This window comes from Palaemon carinicauda, chromosome 15, assembly GCF_036898095.1.
Source record: "Palaemon carinicauda isolate YSFRI2023 chromosome 15, ASM3689809v2, whole genome shotgun sequence".
NCBI lineage: Eukaryota > Metazoa > Arthropoda > Malacostraca > Decapoda > Palaemonidae > Palaemon > Palaemon carinicauda.
The window spans coordinates 63091975-63114978 of record NC_090739.1 but is presented as its reverse complement, the minus strand read 5'-3'; the positions used below and the strand labels follow the sequence as shown (position 1 = coordinate 63114978).

Below are 23004 nucleotides of genomic sequence, written 5' to 3'. Positions count from 1 at the left end.
GTCGCCGTGGTTGTTTAACTTGTATGTTGATGGAGTAGTGAGAGAGGTGAATGCTCGAGTGCTGGGACGAGGATTAAAACTGGTAGGCGAGAATGACCATGAATGGGAGGTAAATCAGTTGTTGTTTGCGGATGATACTGTACTGGTAGCAGACACAGAAGAGAAGCTTGACCGACTAGTGACAGAATTTGGAAAGGTGTGTGAGAGAAGGAAGTTGAGAGTTAATGTGGGTAAGAGTAAGGTTATGAGATGTACGAGAAGGGAAGGTGGTGCAAGGTTGAATGTCATGTTGAATGGACAGTTACTTGAGGAGGTGGATCAGTTTAAGTACTTGGGGTCTATTGTTGCAGCAAATGGTGGAGTGGAAGCAGATGTACGTCAGAGAGTGAAAGAAGGTTGCAAAGTGTTGGGGGCAGTTAAGGGAGTAGTAAAAAATAGAGGGTTGGGCATGAATGTAAAGAGAGTTCTATACGCGAAAGTGATTGTACCAACTGTGATGTATGGATCGGAGTTGTGGGGAATGAAAGTGACGGAGAGACAGAAATTGAATGTGTTTGAGATGATTGATTGATTGATTGAAAGTTTTCTGGCATCCTGACATCTAAGGTCATTGACGCCGATACCATTTACTGTATATGAAAATTAAAAGAGAATTCGATTAAAACCATAAAAATTAAGAAGTCATTAAAATAGTTAAATAGTTTTCAGAAGACCTGCTTCTGAAATAAATCTAAAAATTCCGCTCGCATAGTAAGACACATCATGTCCAAGAATCTTGGCAAGGATAAACCTGCCATCCTCACCTTGAGCCTCAAACAGATATCTATTTCTTAAGTTAGTAAAATTAGGGCATTCGGTCAACAAATGCCTCACTGTTAAAGGTACTAAGCAGTCCTCGCAATACGGTTGGTGTTGGCCCTTCAGCAGAAACTCGTGTGTCAACCGTGTGTGACCAATACGGAGACGACAAAGAGTCGTCTCCCATTTTCGGGGAATCATGTTATACCTCCAAGGTGATATGATATTTGTTGCTTCCCTCATTTTATTGCCGTCTTGACTGTCCCAGTGCTGTTGCCATTTATCACAAACCAATTTCTTGATGTAAGGTAGGAGATCGTTACATGGAATGGGATACCTCCTTGGTAACAACTCGGATGCCGCATTCTTCGCCAGTAAATCTGCCTTCTCATTCCCAGACACACCTACATGTGCTGGAACCCAACAAAATCGAACAGTTATACCTTTCCGTCCAATAATAAAAAGCCATTCTAAAATCTTTAAAACTAGAGGGTTACTAGAATTAAAAACTTCTAAAGCTTGAAGAACACTCCTTGCATCACTAAAAATTGTAAAATTACCCTCCTTTTCCAAAGCTATTTTCTCAATAGCGGTTAATATGCCATACAGTTCGGCAGTAAATATGGAAGCTGTTAGAGGAAGTGCACCTCTACAATTAAAATCATTACTATGTACTCCAAATCCAACGCCAGCATCAGATTTGGAGCCATCAGTATATATAAAAGTCGATCCCCTATGTTCTTCGACATGTTCCATAAAAAGAGACCTGGATTCTAAGTCAGTCATATTCTTCTTAACTCCAATAAAGTATTTACAAAATGATATGTCAGGTAATTTCCATGGAGGCGTTGATGATACCTTGAATGGAAGTACCTTATTTCTAATTATATCCAGACTATTTAAAAATCGTTTCACCCGAAAGCCATAAGGTTGAGGAGATTTTGGGTGCAACTCAAAGTATGATGCGTGTCTTACAAGGCTTGCAGTCTGAAAGGCTAGAGAGCTAGGGAGTCTTTGCAATCTAAACCAATACCGAAGAATGGAAGACATTCGGTAAAGGTCTAGAGGTAACTCTCCAGCATCAACAAGGAGACTTGGGATAGGCGAGGTTTTAAAAGCTCCAGTAGATAATCTAATACCTGCATGATGTATCGAGTCTAATATTTTTAACCGGCTTGGGGTGGCTGAAGAATATACCTCACAACCATAACTAATTTTGGAAAAAATCAAGGCCTTGTATAATTTTAAAATAGTATTGCGGTCTGCCCCCCATGATGTATGGGACAATACTTTTAAGATATTCAGAGCTTCAACACATTTAGCTTTTAGCGCTTTTAGGTGAGAAACCCATGTAAGTCTACAGTCAAATATCAAACCTAAAAATTTGGTTTCCGATACACATGGTATCCGTTGACCTTTAATGTATATATCCGGGTCTGGATGTACTCCCCGGATACGACAAAAATGGACAATGGTAGTTTTACTTGTCGAGAACTTAAATCCATTCATGTCAGCCCACTGAATAATTTTATCAATAGAGAGTTGGATTTTTCTCTCAACCATTGCCATTCTAGTGCCAGCAAATGATATTGAGAGATCATCCACAAATAGTGTTGAGAGAACATCCTGGGGAATGGAATGGCTGAGGATATCCCATTAATTGCTAGTGTTTGAGATGAAGTGTCTAAGGAGTATGGCTGGTGTATCTCGAGTAGATAGGGTTAGGAACGAAGTGGTGAGGGTGAGAACGGGTGTAAGAAATGAGTTAGCGGCTAGAGTGGATATGAATGTGTTGAGGTGGTTTGGCCATGTTGAGAGAATGGAAAATGGTTGTCTGCTAAAGAAGGTGATGAATGCAAGAGTTGATGGGAGAAGTACAAGAGGAAGGCCAAGGTTTGGGTGGATGGATGGTGTGAAGAAAGCTCTGGGTGATAGGAGGATAGATGTGAGAGAGGCAAGAGAGCGTGCTAGAAATAGGAATGAATGGCGAGCGATTGTGACGCAGTTCCGGTAGGCCCTGCTGCTTCCTCCGGTGCCTTAGATGACCGCGGAGGTAGCAGCAGTAGGGGAGTCAGCATTATGAAGCTTCATCTGTGGTGGAAATGTGGGAGGTTGGGCTGTGGCACCCTAGCAGTACCAGCTGAACTCGGTTGAGTCCCTGATTAGGCTGAAGGAACATAGAGAGTAGAGGTCCCCTTTTTGTTTTGTTTCATTGTTGGTGTCGGCTACCCCCCAAAATTGGGGGAAGTGCCTTGGTATATGGATGGATGGATTATTGCATTTACAATCAAAATCTATGAAAAGTCAAACCCATTACTATCAACTACATAAACTAATAAACCACTAAATAACCACATGGAATGGATGACTGTATGTAAGTATCAAGAGCTGTTTCTAGTCCAATATTATGTTATTCTAAAAGGTATATTCCTTGATATGATAAATATAACAAACCTTAAAGGAAATTTCTATTTTTCCTAGCTATACAAACCTGAATCCTATGAAATAGGCAATATATTTTCTGCAGTGTTGAAATGGCAACTGAATCATAAATAAGGTAGTGGGTTAATGAGAGGAGGAGAAAAGGGGAAGCACCAGCTACCTGCCTGTCACAGAGAAGCTACTTTTGTCCTTAGGCCTAGGAATGAGAGGAGAGGCTGAGGAGAGAAATCTAACTCCAAAGACTGAGGATTGTATAGCTAGAAAAAATACAAATTACTTTTAAAATTTATCTGTTCCAGCGCATATGCAAACTTTTTGTTCTTTAGAATAGGGAGACTCACTTATTGGTGGGAAGTCCCCTAGAACCAAAGTGGAAGGTTCTTTCTTCCTTGAACATGTAATCCTTTCTAGTCCCATACAGGACCACTCCAACAACCTCCTAACAGGTAATCATAGTGATGTAAGACCTGTTAGGGCCTCATCCAGTACGGGTTTAAAAGGAAGCCATTAATGGAGACAGACAACCTATCTCCCTAACAAGGAGATTACATCTGCAGTGTCAAACCAGGTACATCAGGAGAAATGTTAAGACACTGACCCATCCTCCCCCATGCCAGAAGGATAAAGGAGTTGCGCTTGGCAAAAATAAAATGCCAAAAATTGAAAGGTGCTTTATTGCATAACTCATCAGCATCTGACCTCTGACCAGTGTGTAATGGTTGTGGCTGCTGTATCTACCATTGAGAGAGGAACAAGCAAGAGGTAGAAAAGCCAGTCATTCTACCTTTCCTCGAGATTTGCACCAAATGCATTACCTTGGGCAGGATGCATACCAAGTCCCGTGAGGGAGTTGGGAGTGTTACCCAAGAACTGAACAGCTACCTCACAACTCAATGAAAGGGGTCCAAAGGCATGTGGGCAACATCCATAAGGTAGAGAGGCAAAGGTGGTCTGGCAGTCAGTCAGACCCAACCTTCAACTGGCAGGTAAACCTGAAGGTAAAACAGGGCTAGGGCTTGTCAGTTCTTCCTTGAGATGGTAAAGGTACAGTAAAAACTGACTGAAGTCACATCTGCATCCAAATAGCTCTTCACAAAACCAGAAGGAAGTGTCTGGACACTTCCTTTTTGTTCCAGCTGGGGATAATGAGAAGGCTGTGATGCTGTCATACGAGGCGTCAAATCATCCTCAAGTACCACTGCAGTGACCTGAACTGACATCAGGTACCTTCCTTTCAAGTTACATGAAGGGACAAGATTGAGAATGTCCCGAACAGCTAAGTGACAGCCCTCATCCCTAAAATAACTGACATAATGAAGAATACGAAACTCACACTCTCTTTCCAATGTAGAAGAGATACTTTTTTTGGGGGAAAGATCCCTTCCTTAGATTAGCCGTGAGCACCAGTGCCCTGAAGATGAAGACCATCCCATGCCAAGGCTTGAGTCCCAGGATGGGCAAGACTGCTCAAAACTACCTTCAAGCATGGACTACTCCACTGAGGAGGAGGGATTTACACAATACTGAAGAGCCTCTTTTTCTCCAATCCTCTTGCTAAGCAGAGAAAAGATACAGCCTTGAAGGAAAACCTTATGATGCCATATTCAAGTTAGCTGGAGATGCCCAGAAGATAAGAGCCATCTCACCTGTAGACCTCAAGTCCCAGGGTAGAGAAGAATGCTCAAAGCTCCCTTTGAGAACAAACCCTTCCTTGGAGGAGGAGGGATCCAAACTCTACCGAGGAGCTCTTTTAGTAAAGGCAAGCCAGGAAGTCACATCAGCTGAAAAGTGTTCTGGACTAAGAGACATGGGTGCTGTTTTGGTATGCGATCTCAAAGTCATGGGTTTGCTTTGGTATGCGATTTCACCTGATAGTAGCGATCCCACTTCACTTCACAGCAAAGCAAGAACCATTAGATTTTCTATGAATATAATTCATACCAGGAATAATTATCTATAAAATAATAATCAATCACTGATGTTAGTGTGCGCAGCTCAACATCACTGCTTGCCAGTACATACGGAGCTTGTTTTTAGCTTTCGCAAGCGAAGTGAGCGCACGGCGAAGAAAGAACCATTAGATTTTCTATTACTCTTTTTTTTTACCTATTAAAAATATTGAGATTGCATACCAAAGCAAAAGAATAATTTCTGAGATCACACCATAAATGAAATCGCATACCTAAAGAGCTAGCAAAACAGGACTCCACCAAAAAAGTCATTCTAAGCAGCCCAAGCTTTACATTCAGGTTGACATTTGTGTTAACACCTGAAGAACAAAAGAGGCACTTTTAGAATGACTGAAGGCCTGCATGCACTATAATTCATTCAAGTTACCAAGAGCATCAAGTCTCCTACTCTGGAGGATGAGTGTGGAACAAAAGTTCTAATTGACCATAGCCTGACCAATACCAGCTCGGCTGAGAGGATTAAGGACTTGTGCTCCTTCCTTTCGACGACTCATGAAGAGCAAATGGGATTGGATTGGAGAAGGTCATACAAGACTCCGTGCTAAAATCCCGGATGGTCCTACTTCTGTCGCACGTCCCGGGATGGAACCTAGAAGATAGGTATGGAACAGATCTGAACAGAAGAAGAGGGAATGTTCAAGGAAAGGCATTCCCTTACTGACAGCTGGGAATAACCTGTGTTGCTTCCCACTTCTTCCTGCTAACAACCCTTCTGGATTGAGCCTGGGAGGACCAGGATCCAACCCCCTCAGGAGAAAGAAGCTGTCGGTGGTCATTGCTGGAATTTCAAAAATTGTTGCAGTCTCCCTTAAAAGACAAAAGCTCTAGAAAGCTAATACACAATGGATGAAAGAGTAATGATAAGTGGTATCCCCTTCCACTGTTACCTCAACTTCACCCTGCTGAGAGGTAGACCAGGAGTCTAGCACCTATCCTATCCTTAGAGGAATTAATGAACATGTGTGGTTCTATTGTTGGCCTGGGTCAGGTCTCAGAAGCCAAGAGCAGGGACTAGCCATTGACCAACTCAGCATAGTCCACAGCAAGCATGACCCATATTTGTTCTTTTGGATGTACAAAAGTGCCTTAAGAACAAGAGACTAAAACGGTACTACATTGTCCAGGTTAACGGTGAGGAAGGGTACTCACGTTCCTTGATCACCTGGCCCTTGCTATGGTCGAACTTGTACGGGTCCCATCTCACACAACCCTACATAATCTGCTACCAGTCTCGTATCATTTATGACCCCACAAGCCATCAGCCGAAATTTGGGGCAAATCGGCCAAGGGCTCGGTTCCACACTAGACTAATCCCTTGGCTGTGGATAAAGGTGAACCTTGGCCATGGGGCTATGGGTACAAGAGACTCTTGGTAGTGGGGCTATTGTTATGGGTGATATGCCACGTGGGGCTGCTCACCTCAAACCAGTACAACTGCAGGGGCAGTTGGACCAACACCCTGGTGTCCTGGTTGGCACGCCATCAGGTAATGGGTGGGAACTGTCTCTTCTAATAACACATTAGTCACTATATGCCCTATAGGACTTCTTGTCATTGGCCTTCCTGGATTTTATTCAATAGGAATCATCAGATTCAGAAGAGACAGCGGAGAACAGTTGACACGATAGCATAGCCTTATCATCAATCACCTATGAGTTAGTGTTAGGTCCAGAGGGACCAATCATTTGACAGCAGTGCAAACAGCGTCACTTGCAACGGTTCCTTACTTACCACCATAAAGTACAAGTCTGTGAGAAAATTGGGTAGTAGCTCGAAGGTGAACATTGGTGGCTGTCAGCCCAAGCTCACAACCACTTAACGCTTCCACAGGCACCGGTCAGCGTGTGAGCTCCCTCGGCTACGTTCCGTAACGGCAAGAGGAGTAGAGAGTAGCAGACAATACGAATCCTAGCCTTCCGTACATTGCAGATTAGTTCTTTCACCTGCAGTTGAAGTGTGATTTTGTATCGGCACAAGATCCCTGACTCTAAAGTTACCGGTAGGCAGGCAGTTCCATACAGCACAGAGCACATACTAAGGTAAGGAACAGTCCTGGCCTATAGTGCTGATACTAGGTCTAAGTACACTTTTCATCTGCTTCCAGTACAACCGTGGTGACTGTAACACTGGGTGACATTTGCTTAACTGACCCCTATGGTACCAGTTAGTGAGTGAGTACTGTCACTCCTGAAGGAGGAGAGCAATGGCTATAACCCCAAGGAACTTCTAGCGAAAGGCCTTCCCACGTGAAAATCTTCTCAAGGATGAAATGTCTGATGAAGAGAAGGGTGAAGGTATTGGTAGAAGGAGAGAAAGCATGAAATTTCCTTCCTCTTACTAACCATTCTTTTTTGCCATTACAAAAGAATCATGGTCCGAGGAAACGATAAAGACTGCTCTCTCTCAGTGGAGGAAACTACAAAAGCTTCCTCAGCTGCAAAACAAGCCAATATGCTTGGTATTTTGTCACAAGGGAGGAACACTCACTGCTACCAAATTACACAAGGATCACCATCTGAGGAACCATTTCAGGGCCAGGTGTGCCTCAAGACAAATAATTTTAACCACCGGGCACGCAGGTATGGCCAACACTCAAAATCGGTTACCCCATCCTGAGAGAGAGAAACTACACCAATGGGAGTTATGCTCAGAGTTCGTCTGCCTGATCAGAAAAGTGAAAACAAAACTACAAAGGAAAGGGGTTACTTAATAGTCACACCTCATAAAGGTACACAATACATTAAATTTCAAAGATTTGTTTCATGAAAAGAACAAAATTCACTTCAGCAAATGCTTACATTTTAGCAAGCTTCCATTTACATAAGCACTCATCAAAAACAAAAGGCCACACTTATCATAAAATACTGTAAGTAAAGATCCAGCAGTTTCGAAAGAAGTGCATAGATGAATGTTGCGTACAAAGAAAAATGATATTTTGATTATAAAATAAATTTTTGAATATACTTACCCGGTGAATATATAATAGCTGACGTCTCGGACGGCTCGACAGAAACACAAAAACTCGCGAGCGATCGCCATGAAGGTTGCGGGTGTGCCCACCAGCGCCGACTATCGGCCAGATACTGCATATACATGTAAACAGCCTCAGTTCTTCTCATTCCGCTGGGTCTCTATCGGGGAGGAAGGGAGGGCCTATAATTTATATATTCACCGGGTAAGTATATTCAAAAATTTATTTTATAATCAAAATATCATTTTTAAATATTAAACTTAGCCGGTGAATATATAATAGCTGATTCACACCCATGGTGGTGGGTAGAGACCAGTATTAATACAATATAGGCGTATATGCTTAGAGTTTTTGACAGTTATATCATAACAAAACCCAAATAAATATAGGTACCTGGTAAGGAAGCTGACTCTGACGATTACTCTGCCTTGTTAGTCCGCTTTCCTCACGAAGCCCAGCCATCCTCTCAGGATGCTGAAAGACTCCCAGGAGCTGAAGTATCCAGGGCGACAACCCATACAACAGGACCTCATCAAAACCCTTAATCTGGGCGCTCTCAAGAAATGACATTTGACCACCCGCCAAATCAAAAAGGATGCGAAAGGCTTCTTAGCCTTCCGTACAACCCAAAACAAAATTAAAAACATTTCAAGAGAAGATTAAAAGGATATTGGAATTAAGGGAATGTAGTGGTAGAACCCTCACCCACTACTGCACTCGCTGCAACGAATGGACCCAGTGTGTAGCAGTCCTCATAAAGAGTCTGGACGTCTTTTAAGTAAAATGAAGCGAACACCGACTTGCTCCTCCAAAAGGTCGCGTCCGTAATACTTCGTAGAGATCTGTTTTGCTTAACCCTGGATAGGTACGCTCCTCGGACACCCCTTTAAGGGTATACTCGGACGCGAACGACCCCGACGCCAAAAAAAATTCTTGAAAAATCAGTTTTTGCAGTAACCTCCTTTTTTCTTTTGCCAAAAAAAACTTCAATGAATGCTTAAAACAACTGTAAAGATAAATACTACTCATCTGCAGAAAAACTATTTATTATAAATATTTTAAAAAATTAAGTAAAAAAAAAAAGACCTGACATAAAAATTCATAAAAAAAAAGTTTATACATATATACACAAATCCTTTTAGGAATTGATTCTTGAATGTTTAGGACACATCTTGATGTATTTTGGATGAAGTCAGACCCATGGAGGTGAAGATCTGAAATGAGAAAAAAAGGGTAACTTTTTTTGGCCAAAAAAATTTGTCCAAATTTCATGAATTTTTTTGGGTACCCAAATGAAATAGGAAGTGGCTAATTTTTTTAGGGAATAAACATATGTTATCCTAAAATAGAAATATGTAAAAAAATCTTCATTATTTTGTAAATTACATTTATATCAGGGGCCATATCTAAAGGTAATTTTTTGAGTACTTAGAAATTTTGTAAAAAAATACATATATTTAATATATATTATGATATTTATGCAGGTAAAAATATACCAAAATATCACAAATTCTATAGGGAACAAGAATATATATAGATAGGGCAGCTTACGCTTCGGATATGTCCACAAAATGGCCGCCAACCACACTGACTCAGACTCCCTAATCTGCCACTTGAAATGTAGGAAGGGTATGTCAATTTCAAGGTGTTATTTACTAATCTAATTATTATTGGATATGCATAAAAATTGTATGGTGGGTTGCTGGATAATTGTCGATTATTTTACGACTATAAAATTAAAATTCTGACCCAAAAAAATTTTTTTGAAGGGAAATAAAATCGAAAAAAAAAATGTAAAACAATATAATATTTTAGCTAAAAAAATTTGATATTCAATCAAAAAAAAAAGTAAAAAAAATTTTCCGACAAATAAACATCTAGAGGAATCATTACTCTGTGATAGTTCCTTAGTACGTAGTAATTTTGAAAGAATTGGGAAAAAACGAAAAAATGGCAATCACCGGAAAATCGAACACATACCTATATATACGCCATATCTGGCTAAAAAAAAGATAGGCATGGGTAGCCAGATCATCTAGAAACACTTTCCAACACTATAAAAGTATAAGTTTTGCGACACTACTTGCCAATTCCTTACGGTAACATGACTAAGCAAAAAAATGCAAAACAAATAAAAAGGGGCACTCGCGGAAAAATGGCTAACATTCTAATATACGGCATTTCAGAAAAAAAAAATTCAGCCACGTGCTAGGCAAACCATCAAGGCACATTTTCCGACAAATAATCATCCAAATGAATAATTACTCAGTGATAGTTCCTTAGTACGTAGTAATTTTGAAAGAAATGGGAAAAAACGAAAAAATGGCAATCGCAGGAAAATCGAACACATACCTATATATACGCCATATCTGGCTAAAAAAAGAAGATAGGCATGGGTAGCCAGATCATCTAGAAACACTTTCCAACACTATAAAATTATAAGTTTTGCAACACTACTTGCTAATTCCTTACGGTAACATGACTAAGCAAAAAAATGCAAAACAAATAAAAAGGGGCAATCGTGGAAAAATGGCCATTCTAATATACGGCATTTCAGAAAAAAAAAAATTTCAGCCAGGTGCCAGGCAAACCATCAAGGCACATTTTCCGACAAATAAACATATAAATGAAATATTACTCTGTGATAGTTCCTTAGTACGTAGTAATTTTGAAAGAAATGGGAAAAAACGAAAAAATGGCAATCACAGGAAAATCGAACACATACTTATATATACGCCATATCTGGCTAAAAAAAAAATAGGCATGGGTAGCCAGATCATCTAGAAACACTTTCCAACACTATAAAAATATAAGTTTTGCGACACTACTTGCCAATTCCTTACGGTAACATGACTAAGCAAAAAAATGCAAAACAAATAAAAAGGGGCACTCGCGGAAAAATGCCCAACATTCTAATATACGGCATCTCAGATAAAAAAAAAAAAGACATGCACGTGTTAGCCCAACCATCAAGGCACACTTTCTAACACAAACATGAAAAAAAAATCAATAATATACGGCAATTCCTTACTACGTAGTAAATTTTTACAAATATTGAAAAAAAAACAGAAATTGGCAACCGCAGTTAAATACCCAATATACCAATAACTACGTCGTATCTGACAAAAACAAAATCACGCATGGGTAGCCAGATCATCTAGACACACTTTCCAACACTAAAAAAGCAAAAGTTTTACGATACTATTTCGCAATATCTTACGGAAAAATGACTTGGCAAAAAAATGAAAAAAAATGAAAAAGGGACACTCGCGGTAAAATGCCCGACATTCTAATATACGGCATCTCAGATAAAAAAAAAGACATGCACGTGTTAGCCCAACCATCAAGGCACACTTTCTAACACATAAACATGAAAAAAAAAATGAATAATATACGGCAATTCCTTACTACGTAGTAATTTTTACAAATATTGAAAAAAAACAGAAATTGGTAACCGCAGTTAAATACCCAATATACCAATAACTACGTCGTATCTGACAAAAACAAAGTCATGCATGGGTAGCCAGATCATCTAGACACACTTTCCAACACTAAACAAGCAAAAGTTTTACGACCCTATTTGGCAATATCTTACGGAAAAATGACTTGGCAAAAAAATGAAAAAAAATGAAAAAGGGGCACTCGCGGTAAAATGGTCCTCGTGGTGATGAACGACATTTTAACTAAAAAAAAAATCATGCACATGGTAGCCAAACAATCCACCAAGACTTTCCACAACTGATAACCTATACAAGTTGCACCATTCTACGACAATTTCATAATACGTAATAACTTTGATAATTATGCAAACTACCTTAGAAGGGTAAACTCGGTCGCGAACGACCCCGACGCGTCTCAGAAATCGGGGAAGGAGTACAGCTACAGCAATGCACATCTGGACACTACTAGAGCGTGTAGGGGAGACACCTCCTGCAGGTCGATCACCCACAAATTCAGTCACGGGGGTGAGTCACGTGAGAAAAACCTGTTTTTTTTTGACGCTCGGGGTCGCAAACGACCCATCGTACCTATCCAGGGTTAAAGGCCACGGAAGTTGCTATAGCTCTTACTTCGTGCGTCTTGACCTTAAGCAAGCAACGATCTTTTTCACTCAAATGAGAATGAGCCTCTCGGATTAAAAATCTAATAAAATACGATAAAGCATTTTTAGACATAGGCAATGATGGCTTCTTAACTGAGCACCACAAGGCCTCAGATCCACCTCGTAAGGATTTTGTACGAGCTAAATAAAACTTAAGAGCTCTGACTGGACACAGTACTCTTTCAAGCTCGTTGCCTACGATCTCTGACAGGCAAGGTATATCAAACGACTTAGGCCAAGGACGAGAAGGCAGTTCATTTTTGGCCAAGAAACCAAGCTGAAGTGAACATGTGGCTTTATCTGTAGAAAAGCCGATGTTCCTACTGAAGGCATGGATCTCACTGACCCTTTTAGCCGAAGCCAAGCACACTAAGAAAAGCGTCTTGAGGGTGAGATCCTTCAGGGAGGCTGAATGTAATGGCTCAAACCTGTCGGACATTAGGAACCTTAGGACCACGTCTAAGTTCCATCCAGGAGTTGCCATACGACGCTCCTTAGAGGTCTCGAAGGACTTAAGGAGATCTTGGAGATCTTTATTATTGGACAGATCTAAGCCTCTATGTCTGAACACAGAAGCCAACATGCTCCTGTAGCCCTTAATAGTGGGCGCTGAGAGGGAGCGAACATTTCTCAGATGTAGGAGAAAGTCTGCAATTTGGGCTACAGAGGTACTGGAAGAGGAAATGGATGATGACTTGCACCAGTCTCTAAAGACTTCCCACTTCGACTGGTATACCTTGATGGTAGAAGCTCTCCTAGCTCTCGCAATCGCTCTGGCTGCCTCCTTCGAAAAACCTCGAGCTCTTGAGAGTCTTTCGATAGTCTGAAGGCAGTCAGACGAAGCGCGGGGAGGCTTTGATGAAGATCCCTTACGTGGGGCTGCCGTAAGAGATCCATCCTTAAAGGAAGACTCCTTGGGACGTCTACCAGCCATTGAAGTACCTCTGTGAACCACTCTCTCGCGGGCCAGAGGGGAGCAACCAACGTCAACCTTGTCCCTTCGTGAGAGGCGAACTTCTGCAGTACCTTGTTGATGATCTTGAACGGTGGGAATGCGTACGCGTCCAGGTGAGACCAGTCCAGTAGAAACGCATCTATGTGGGTCGCCTCTGGATCTGGGACTGGAGAGCAATAGGTCGGGAGCCTTTTGGTCAACGAGGTGGCAAAGAGGTCTATGGAGGGTTGACCCCAAGTCACCCAAAGACTCTTGCACACGTCCTTGTGGAGGGTCCATTCTGTGGGGATCACCTGACCTCTCCGACTGAGACAGTCTGCCAAGACGTTCAAGTCCCCCTGGATGAATCTTGTCAACAGGGAGATGCCTCGATTTTTTGACCAGATGAGGAGGTCCCTTGCGATGACGAACAGTGTGTGGGAGTGAGTGCCTCCTTGCTTGGAGATGTACGCCAATGCTGTGGTGTTGTCCGAATTGACTTCTACCACTTTGTTTCGAAGAATGCTCTCGAAACTCATCAAGGCCAAGTGAACCGCTAACAACTCCTTGCCGTTGATGTGCATGCTCTTCTGATCCGACGTCCAAAGACCCGAACATTCCCGACCGTCCAGAGTCGCTCCCCAACCCAAATCCGACGCGTCTGAGAACAACACGTGGTTTGGGTTCTTGACTGCTAGGGACAGACCCTCTCGCAGACTTATGTTGCTGTCCCACCAGTTCAGGCATGCTTTTACTGGCTCGGAGACTGGGATTGACACAGCTTCCAAAGTCTTGCTCTTGTTCCAGTGTGAGTCTAGATGGAACTGGAGAGGGCGAAGGTGAAGTCTCCCTAGTGAGACAAATTGCTCCAGGGATGACAGAGTCCCTAAGAGGCTCATCCAACTTCTTACTGAGCAACGGTCTTTTTTCAGCATAAGGCGGACTTTGAGCAGGGCTTGCTCTATCCTGGTGGCAGACGGAAAAGCCCGAAAAACTAGACTGCGAATCTCCATCCCCAAATAGAGAATAGTCTGGGATGGATTCAGTTGAGACTTTTCTAGGTTCACCAACAGTCCCAACTCCTTTGCCAGACCCAACGTCCAGTGAAGGTCCTGCAGACAGCGATGACGGGACGATGCTCTGAGAAGCCAGTCGTCCAAGTATAGGGAGGCTCGAATTCCCGATAAATGAAGGAATTTTGCCACATTCCTCATGAGCCTCGTAAACACGAGAGGAGCAGGGCTGAGGCCGAAGCACAGTGCTCGAAACTGGTACACCACATTCCTGTAAACAAACCTCAGATACGGTTGAGAATCTGGGTGAATAGGAATGTGGAAGTACGCATCCTGCAGGTCGAGAGAGACCATCCAGTCTCCCTCTCTGACCGCTGCTAGGACGGACTTCGTGGTCTCCATCGTAAATTTTGTTTTTATAACAAAAACGTTGAGCGCACTGACGTCTAGCACTGGCCTCCAACCTCCCGTATGTTTAGGGACTAGGAAGAGACGGTTGTAAAATCCCGGTGATTGAAGGTCCGAGACTTTCACCACCGCTCCCTTCTCTAGTAACAGAGACACCTGCTGTTTAAGAGCTTGTCTTCTTGACTCCTCTCGATACCTGGGAGAGAGGTCTAGAGGAACTGTTACTAGAGGAGGTCTGCGTACAAAAGGTATTTTGTACCCCTCCTTGAGCAACAACACAGACTCTTGGTCTGCACCCCTCTTCTCCCAGGCCTGCCAGAAGCTGTTCAGTCTGGCCCCTACCGCTGTCTGAGGACGTGGGCAGTCAGAATCTGCCACGGGAGGACTTGGCTCCTCTCCTCTTGCCTCTCTTTCCGTCGGCACGAGCGCCTCCCCTGCTGGGGGCTCTGCCACGAAAGGGCGGGATAAATCTAGTCGCTGGGGTATCGACCTTGGGCCTCACGACATAAGACAACGAAGGAGCTCCCTTGCGAGCAGAAGTAGCCATCAGGTCGTGTGTATCCTTCTGCACAAGCGAAGCCGCAATGTCCTTGATCAGCTGTTGAGGAAACAAGGCAGCTGATAAGGGGGCAAAGAGAAGCTCCGACCTCTGACAGGGAGTAACTCCTGCTGAAAGGAATGAGCAAAGAGTTTCCCTCTTCTTCAGGACTCCAGACGTAAAGGTGGCGGCGAGCTCATTGGAGCCATCGCGGATGGCTTTGTCCATACAAGACATAATAAGTACGGAAACATCCTGGTCGGCAGACGAGATCTTCCTGCTTAATGCTCCTAGAGACCAATCTTAAAAGTTAAAAACTTCGAAGGCCCTGAAAACCCCTTTAAGGAGATGGTCAAGGTCCGAGGCGGACCAACTAACTTTAGAGCGTCTCATGGCCAGGCGACGGGGAGAGTCTACGAGGCTTGAGAAGTCACCATGGGCAGAGGCAGGGACTCCCAAGCCGAGAACTTCTCCCGTGTCATACCAGACGCTCGCTCTAGAAGCTAGTTTAAAAGGAGGGAAGGCAAAGGACGTCTTCCCCAAACTCCTGGTAACCAACCAGTCGCCCAGCAAGCGTAAAGCCCTCTTAGAAGAGCGCGAGAGCACTAGCTTAGTAAAAGAAGGCTCCGCAGCAGCTAAGCCTAGCGCAAACTCTGATGGAGGCGAACGAGGAGCGGAAGTAACAAAACGGTCTGGGAAAAGATCCTTAAAAATCACCATGATTTTCTTAAAGTCCATCGAAGGTTGAGCAGCCTTAGGCTCTTCTACGTCTGATAAAACATCCAAAGGAATATCAGTAGGCGGAGGATCAACAACATCCTCATCTGAAGGAACCTCGTCCGACAATTGATGAGTCTCAAGAAAGGGAGAGACCTGCCGCGGTGGCAATGCTTGACAAGCAAAGTCCACACGCAAAGGAGCAGCAGTAGTAGTCGAGGCTACGTCATGTCGCTGCTGAAAGGACTGACCAGCAACAACAACAGGAGCTGATGGACGCTCGATGTCAAGTCGAGACTGCCTTGACTACCTAGACTGAGCAGTCAAAACAACCCTTGCCTGCGGTGCTTGACGCTCAACGTCAAAGCAAGGCAACTGAGCTGGTTGGCGAACGTCCTGAACGTCAACACGAGACTGCGGCAGCGGCTGAACGTCAACACGAGACTGCGGCAGCGGCTGAAAGTCAACACGGGACTGCATCGAGTGAGGCTCCAAGTCACGTGACTGTCGTGACAAACTACCGACATCACGCTTCGTAACGTCAAAAGGACGAGTAAAGGCTCGTTTGGGCGGCTGACGGCCAGAGTCTCGATCAGCGTAACGGCGAGGATCATCGTGAACCTGCTCAACGGTATACTCCTCCATAAGGGAGGCAAGCTTATTCTGCATATCCTGCAGGACAACCCATTTAGGATCAACGGGAGTCGGTACGGGCCGAGACGATGGTAACGTCTGTGACGGCAAAACATTGCTCTTACTGAGACTCTCGGAGCCCGTGTTACGCTTACGCTTAATCGGAGAACAGTCTTCCGACGACTGCAAAGGGTCAGAGCTGTCCCAATGGCTACAGCCAGGACGCTGGACCTGTCCTGAAGGGACTGACTTCCGCTTTAAGGGTCTAGAAACTTTGCTCCAAGGTTTCTTTTGCGAGAAGCCTTCGGATGACGAGGAGAAAACAGCCTCGCTCGTCTTATGGTAGGGGCGATCTTGACGAGACACGCCCGATACCGCAGAGGGAACGTCTGTTCGTTGGTTAAAGCCTCTCGTCCCCTCAAGTCCTACGACATTACTTCTCCCTGGTGCAGGGGAGCCTGAAAGAGGTCTCGGACTAGATGAACGACAAGCACGAACAGACGAACCCTCGGTCGCAACACTAAAAACACTTTGCGCACTAATCACTTTATCCCCACGATTTTCTAATGTGGCACTCTGACACTTTAACACATTCACATCCGCCATGAGTTGATTACGGTCTGATGCTAACGACTCAACTCTCTCGCCCAAAGCTTGAATGGCAAGCAACATATCCCGCATGGATGGTTCATGAGTGCTAGTAGAGGGTTCAGGAACAACTACTACAGGGGAAGGATTAGGTTCAGGGGCATGGGAGGAGGAAAAATCCAACGACCAAGAGGAGCTTCTCCTCACCCTATCTCTCTCAAGCTTACGAGAATATTTATCAAACTCTAGCCAGTCGAATTCCGAAAGTACCACGCACTCATCACACCGATCTCCTAATTGGCAGGTTTTACCCCGGCAATTAGAACACACGGTATGTGGGTCGAGAGAGGCCTTGGGAAGACGTTTGTTACAATCCCTAGCATTACATTTACGAAATTTAGGTCCAGGGATAGGAGAAGGGTCAGCCATTTTGAAAAGTCAAAGAAAATCCAAAAACAATCCAAAGTCATCAACAATAAACGCTATCCAAAAAAGGGTTCAAGAGTTTTAATTGAAGAGAAAAACACCTGTCACTGCGAAAGCTCAAAACCAAAAAGAAGTACTTCACCAAGAATGACGAAAACTCCAGGTCAACAGCGAGCGGAATCAACTTGTCGACAAGACTGACAGAGAAGAACTGAGGCTGTTTACATGTATATGCGGTATCTGGCCGATAGTCGGCGCTGGTGGGCACACCCGCAACCTTCATGGCGATCGCTCGCGAGTTTTTGTGTTTCTGTCGAGCCGTCCGAGACGTCAGCTATTATATATTCACCGGCTAAGTTTAATATTTAAAAAAGGAGCTTATTCTATGAAAAGCAGGTCGCCAGGCCTTCCACCTCACGCCACATGTCATTAACCAACTACCGTGTCAATGATTCAATGGCCGCTCCTGCGCTGCTGAAGAAATATCCTCTATTTTAAATAACAAAAGGTTTGCATATGCATAGGAGCAACTATATCTTATGAAGATTCTCAAAGGTAAAAAGAAAATTAGTCTAAGAAATATAAGTTCGAGAAAATCCTAGATTCCTCATATACCCCAAAACCATAATAACTGCTTTGTCTATGCTGAAAAAGTGAAATAGAGAACTATCTTTTGTAAATTATTACAAAAAAAGATCTATTACCTAAATGGAAATAGAGAACCCATCTACTCGACAAAGCTACCATCTCAGATTTTTATGCTATGCCACAGCAGCTATAAACACAATGGAAAAGCAAACTGAAATTAAAATATGAGAGCAAATTTTGGGCAGTTGGTTATTATCATTATCATCAATTGCTAAGCTACAACCCTAGTTGGAAAAACAGAATGCTATAAGCCCAGAGGCTCCAACAGGGAAAATAGCCCAGTGAGGAAAGGAAACAAGGAAAAAATTAATATTTTAAGAATAATATTAAAATAAATATCTCCTATATAAACTATAAAAACTTTAACAAAACAAAAGGAAGAGAAATTAGACAAAATAGTGGGGCCGAGTGTACCCTCAAGCAAGAGAACTCTAACCCAAGATAGTGGAAGACCATGGTACAGAGGTTATGGCACTACCCAAGACTAGAGAAAGATGGTTTGATTTTGGAGTGTCCTTCTCCTAGAAGAGCTGCTTACCATAGCTAAAGAGTCTCTTCTACCCTTACCAAGGGGAAAGTAGCCACTGAACAATTACAGTGCAGTAGTTAACCCCTTTGGTGAAGAAGAATTGTTTGGTAATCTCAGCGTTGTCAGGTGTATGAGGACAGAGGAGAATCTGTAAAGAATATGCCAGACTATTCGGTGTATGTGTAGGCAAGGGGAAAGTGAACCGTAACCAGAGAGAAGGATCTAATGTAGTACTGTCTGGCCAGTCAAAAGACTCCATAACTCTCTAGCGGTAGTATCTCAAAGGGTGGCTGGTACCCTGGCCAACCTACTACCTACTAAATCTTCAAGGAGGAGCAAAGCTACTGAGACTGAATAATGAAGGAACTAACACTAGCAACAGACTCAAACATTGGTAGAAGAATATCTCCATTCATAGAGGATCATAGAGGAAATTGTCAGCAACTAAAAGATGCTATATAATGAAGAAAAAAAAAATAATGAAAAATTAAGTAATGATAAACCTCCCTAAAGGTAAAATAAGACGATCAAAATTTAATGCATATATAAATCAAAATAATGAATGGTATAGTTTAGAAAGCTTTGAATGCAAAAGATGATGAGAATTATGAAAAATTTATAAAACCCACAGAATGAGCTGTGTGAAAAAGTGCAAGAGATTAATAGCATAATCTATATAAAAAAAATTATGGATTATAGTATAAATAAATTAAAAAAGGGAACCAAAAATATTTCCTATGGAAATACAAGTTTCTGAAAATCTATAAACCCTCTTTCATCAAACCTGTACTGTTTTTGGTGCAAATGAAGATGACAGCAGGCTATCTTCCTCAAAAGTGAAACTACAAACAAGAATGACATCTAAAATACAAATGAGTGTCAAGTTATTATAATATTGTCATTGACAAGATCCGAGTATCAGGAACCTTACTAACATTCAGATTTAGTTCTATTAGGCTTCAACATTATGCACTAACTTTCTATCTACATATCATTTTGTTTCAATAAATATGTCCTGACCTGTATTCGTTGGATGGTATTCATCAAATCATTGATATGTTTTTGCATTCTCTTTTCAGCTTTGGTAACATCATCTGAATCATCTAGTTCTTTCTGACCCTCGGATAAGGAAGAATAATCCATAACAATACGAGACTCTTTCTCATACATGACCTGTAAAAGAAAAGAAGAATATGGCAATTACCAATGGATTTTTCCAAGAATATAAAAATTTAAAAGAAATAATAAAAAATCATTTTCAACTTCTTATGAGTCACTTAGTATCATCACAATTATTAAATAAAAAATTAGAACCTCAACTTATCATAAGAATATCTGGAGCATAACTTTTAATTGAAGAAAAAAATAATAGCCTAGACTGAAATTGCAAGATATCCATAAGTCAATGCTAATGCTATTTTATTTCTAACCTGAAATTTACATATATAATGTATTTCAAGATATACCTGCAAAATGAATCATTACCAATATGCAGTCTACCAACCCCACCCTCCAACAGACAAAAAAAAAAAAAAAATATTGCTGAAAATTCTTTTAAATATTGCAAACTACATTTTATGTTGTGGGACTTTATTTGTATAAGAATTCAAGTTTTAAAAGTAGCAGCTAATCAGTGATGCCGTTTTGTGGCGTTTCATCTCAAAACGTGGTCAAATAGCAAAATCTTGCATCTCTGTGGTCACGCTGACTACGAATACATTTCTTTGTAAAAAATAAACCTCTTTGGTAATTAAGCTTTGATAATGAAAATAAAATAAATATAGATTATAATTTTTCTATTTAATCCTTGAATAATAAGACTTTAAATTTTATCAAAACTTAGGACTTATGTCCTTCTCCTGTCAAGAGTCAACTCTGAAGGAAATAATAAGTCGCTTGAAAACATAAAGAAGCGCTTGCGAAAATTATATGTGGCTACAATGGCAAAATATATTCATCCACACCAAGTGGGATCAAGGCAGTAGCACTGCAGCCAACAAGCAAGTGATTATCCTAAAAACAAAGTCAGCTACCGAGTTGTAAGTATAAATTCATATACCATTCATGGCAGATTTATCAACTTTCCCTTCCTAATTGATCACGTAAATGCTTGAAGTCATAAATTTGTATTAATAAACTGGTTATACTATTATAGTACTGCATCTTCTAACTTTGCAATTCTTTCTCCCATGCTTATAAATGTGTTCCATTTTCTTATACTATACCTTAGTTTAAATATCTAAACTTTATTAGAGTAAAGTATAAGAAAAGAAAGAGTATTTCATACAGTTATTCATAAATATTCACAGCACAATTCTTAAAATTTACATATGAAAGTCTATTCCACAGTTCTTGCGTATGTAAAAAGTTGCATAGAAAACTATATTTCCTTACCTGGGTGTTCATCCCTGAGGAGTACTCAAGAGTGGATTCTCCAGACTCTCGGCCCTCATTTTCAATATCCTCCATATTACCTCTAGTCATGGGAACCAGAATGTCATCCATTTTACATTGCTTTAATATGGAATGCCTGAAAGATGACATGGGATAAGTCACTAGACAATAAGAAATAACTCTTAAAGGACAGGTAGATAATTAATAATGGAGGTTTCCAGTTTCAAGAAACCTTAAAGGGAACTAAGGAGGCTTTCAAATTGGACATGGATAAAAGAAACAATATTTTTAATTTGTTTAACAATATAACTCAAATAGTGTAATTAATAACATTACTAAAATATCTACTGAGATTGCTATAAAAGTATCATACATGACCTAAGGAAAGCAAGGGATCATGTGAATGCAATCCCACGTCCTTTGATGTTGGATAATGAGTAAATAACGATAATGACCATTAGTGAACCTTACAATATATTAGGTTATGATGTACAGTGTGAGCATAGATTGTTTTTAATTTTTCAATAATACAGCAGCCAAAATTCTGCAAATACTGTGATTGGAAAATTTTAAAATGTGACTTGCTTTAAACACGAACTGTTATTTTGCATCATATATGATCATGTTCATAAATGACGATACTGTGTACTTTAATTATTGTTCACAAGTGAAAAGAATTACTGTATATCTATTTTATTATAAACTCTTTTTGAATTATAAGAGCAAGTCAGTATATAAATCAAGAATATATCTACTATACTGTACAATGCAAAAAATCTTAACTGGTAAACATTTAGCCATTTTCACTGTCATGAAATAAAACAAAATATTCTGAAATACGAACGATAAAAGCAGGATTGCCAATCACACGCAATCTACCCGAATAATAGCAATAAGAAAAAATTCGTCTCCCTGACTCCGAAAGGTTGGCATGCCTGAGAAGCCGTGAAACAATGCTGTAAAATATAACTTAACATACAGCTGATGTTAGGATAATGGAGCATCATGGGCAACATCAAATAAATTCTAGAGCTAAAAGACATGAAACTTCAGTAGCTATACGGAGTCATGACAGAAATGCATAAAATAATTTCCTCCCCATCGAAATTAGCCGTAAATTAAACATGAGTTGAACAACAGTATTCAGGCGGATCAATATTTCAACGGAGAAGCGAACCTCAAGAATCAGCCTTGAAAAGGATGACCCCAATGCAATAATCGAGAGCAGGATAACCAGATTATTGCTAAAGGGAATTATTGCGTTTTTATTCCTTTTATCCTTTATGTTAAATAACAATATACTTTTATCAATAATTATCATAAGCAAGTCATAGGCTCATGCCTAAAATAAAATTTTCAGACTAATAGCCCAGGACCCAGTGTTGAGAGTTTTTTCTTATCAAGTGTTTGACAATTGAAACCATACAAAATTAGTAAAGCATTTTTATCATTTTAGTTTTCCCTTTTAACTTTTTTCAAATAAAAACATAAGTCTGAAATTACAAGTCAGCCACTATGATAATTTGAAAGATAACACATAGCGTTCATTCAGCAACTTCACAGGAACTTGCTGCCCAAGCTGCTGTAGTAGCCAGATGTTACTTTTATAGGTTCCCAATTTGTCCAAAAATAAAAGTACACAGTATTCCCACTTATGAACACGACAGTACAATTACAAGTAAGATTCCCTGTAATCAAATTTGCAAATACAATTTGTTAAAGAGCAAACATTTTTCATTACATTCAATTAGATTAATGCCAAGGCATCTTTTATAACAAAAAAAAAAAAAACATACCTGGTAACATATTTTCTTATATTACAAGAATAATTTGTGAGGGGAACTAAAAACACTTTTGCCACTTACTTAACTAGCAAAGTTAAAATCATAGAAA

The 23004-nt window shown here is 41.1% G+C and overlaps 1 protein-coding gene across 3 annotated transcripts in view; it reads right to left on the bottom strand.

Moving 5' to 3' along the window:
* Positions 1 to 23004, bottom strand: part of SMC1 (structural maintenance of chromosomes 1) — a 110574-nt gene that overhangs the window by 40585 nt on the left and 46985 nt on the right. For all 3 annotated transcript variants that reach the window (XR_011046670.1, XM_068388446.1, XM_068388445.1), the window contains exons 11-12: positions 21112 to 21247; positions 19738 to 19890 (exon numbers count right to left, since the gene is read on the bottom strand). Coding sequence is in view for 2 of the 3 variants with exons in the window: in XM_068388446.1 (XP_068244547.1) it covers positions 19738 to 19890; positions 21112 to 21247 (289 nt within the window). In the remaining variant the exon portion in view is untranslated. The remainder of the gene's footprint in view (positions 1 to 19737; positions 19891 to 21111; positions 21248 to 23004) is intronic.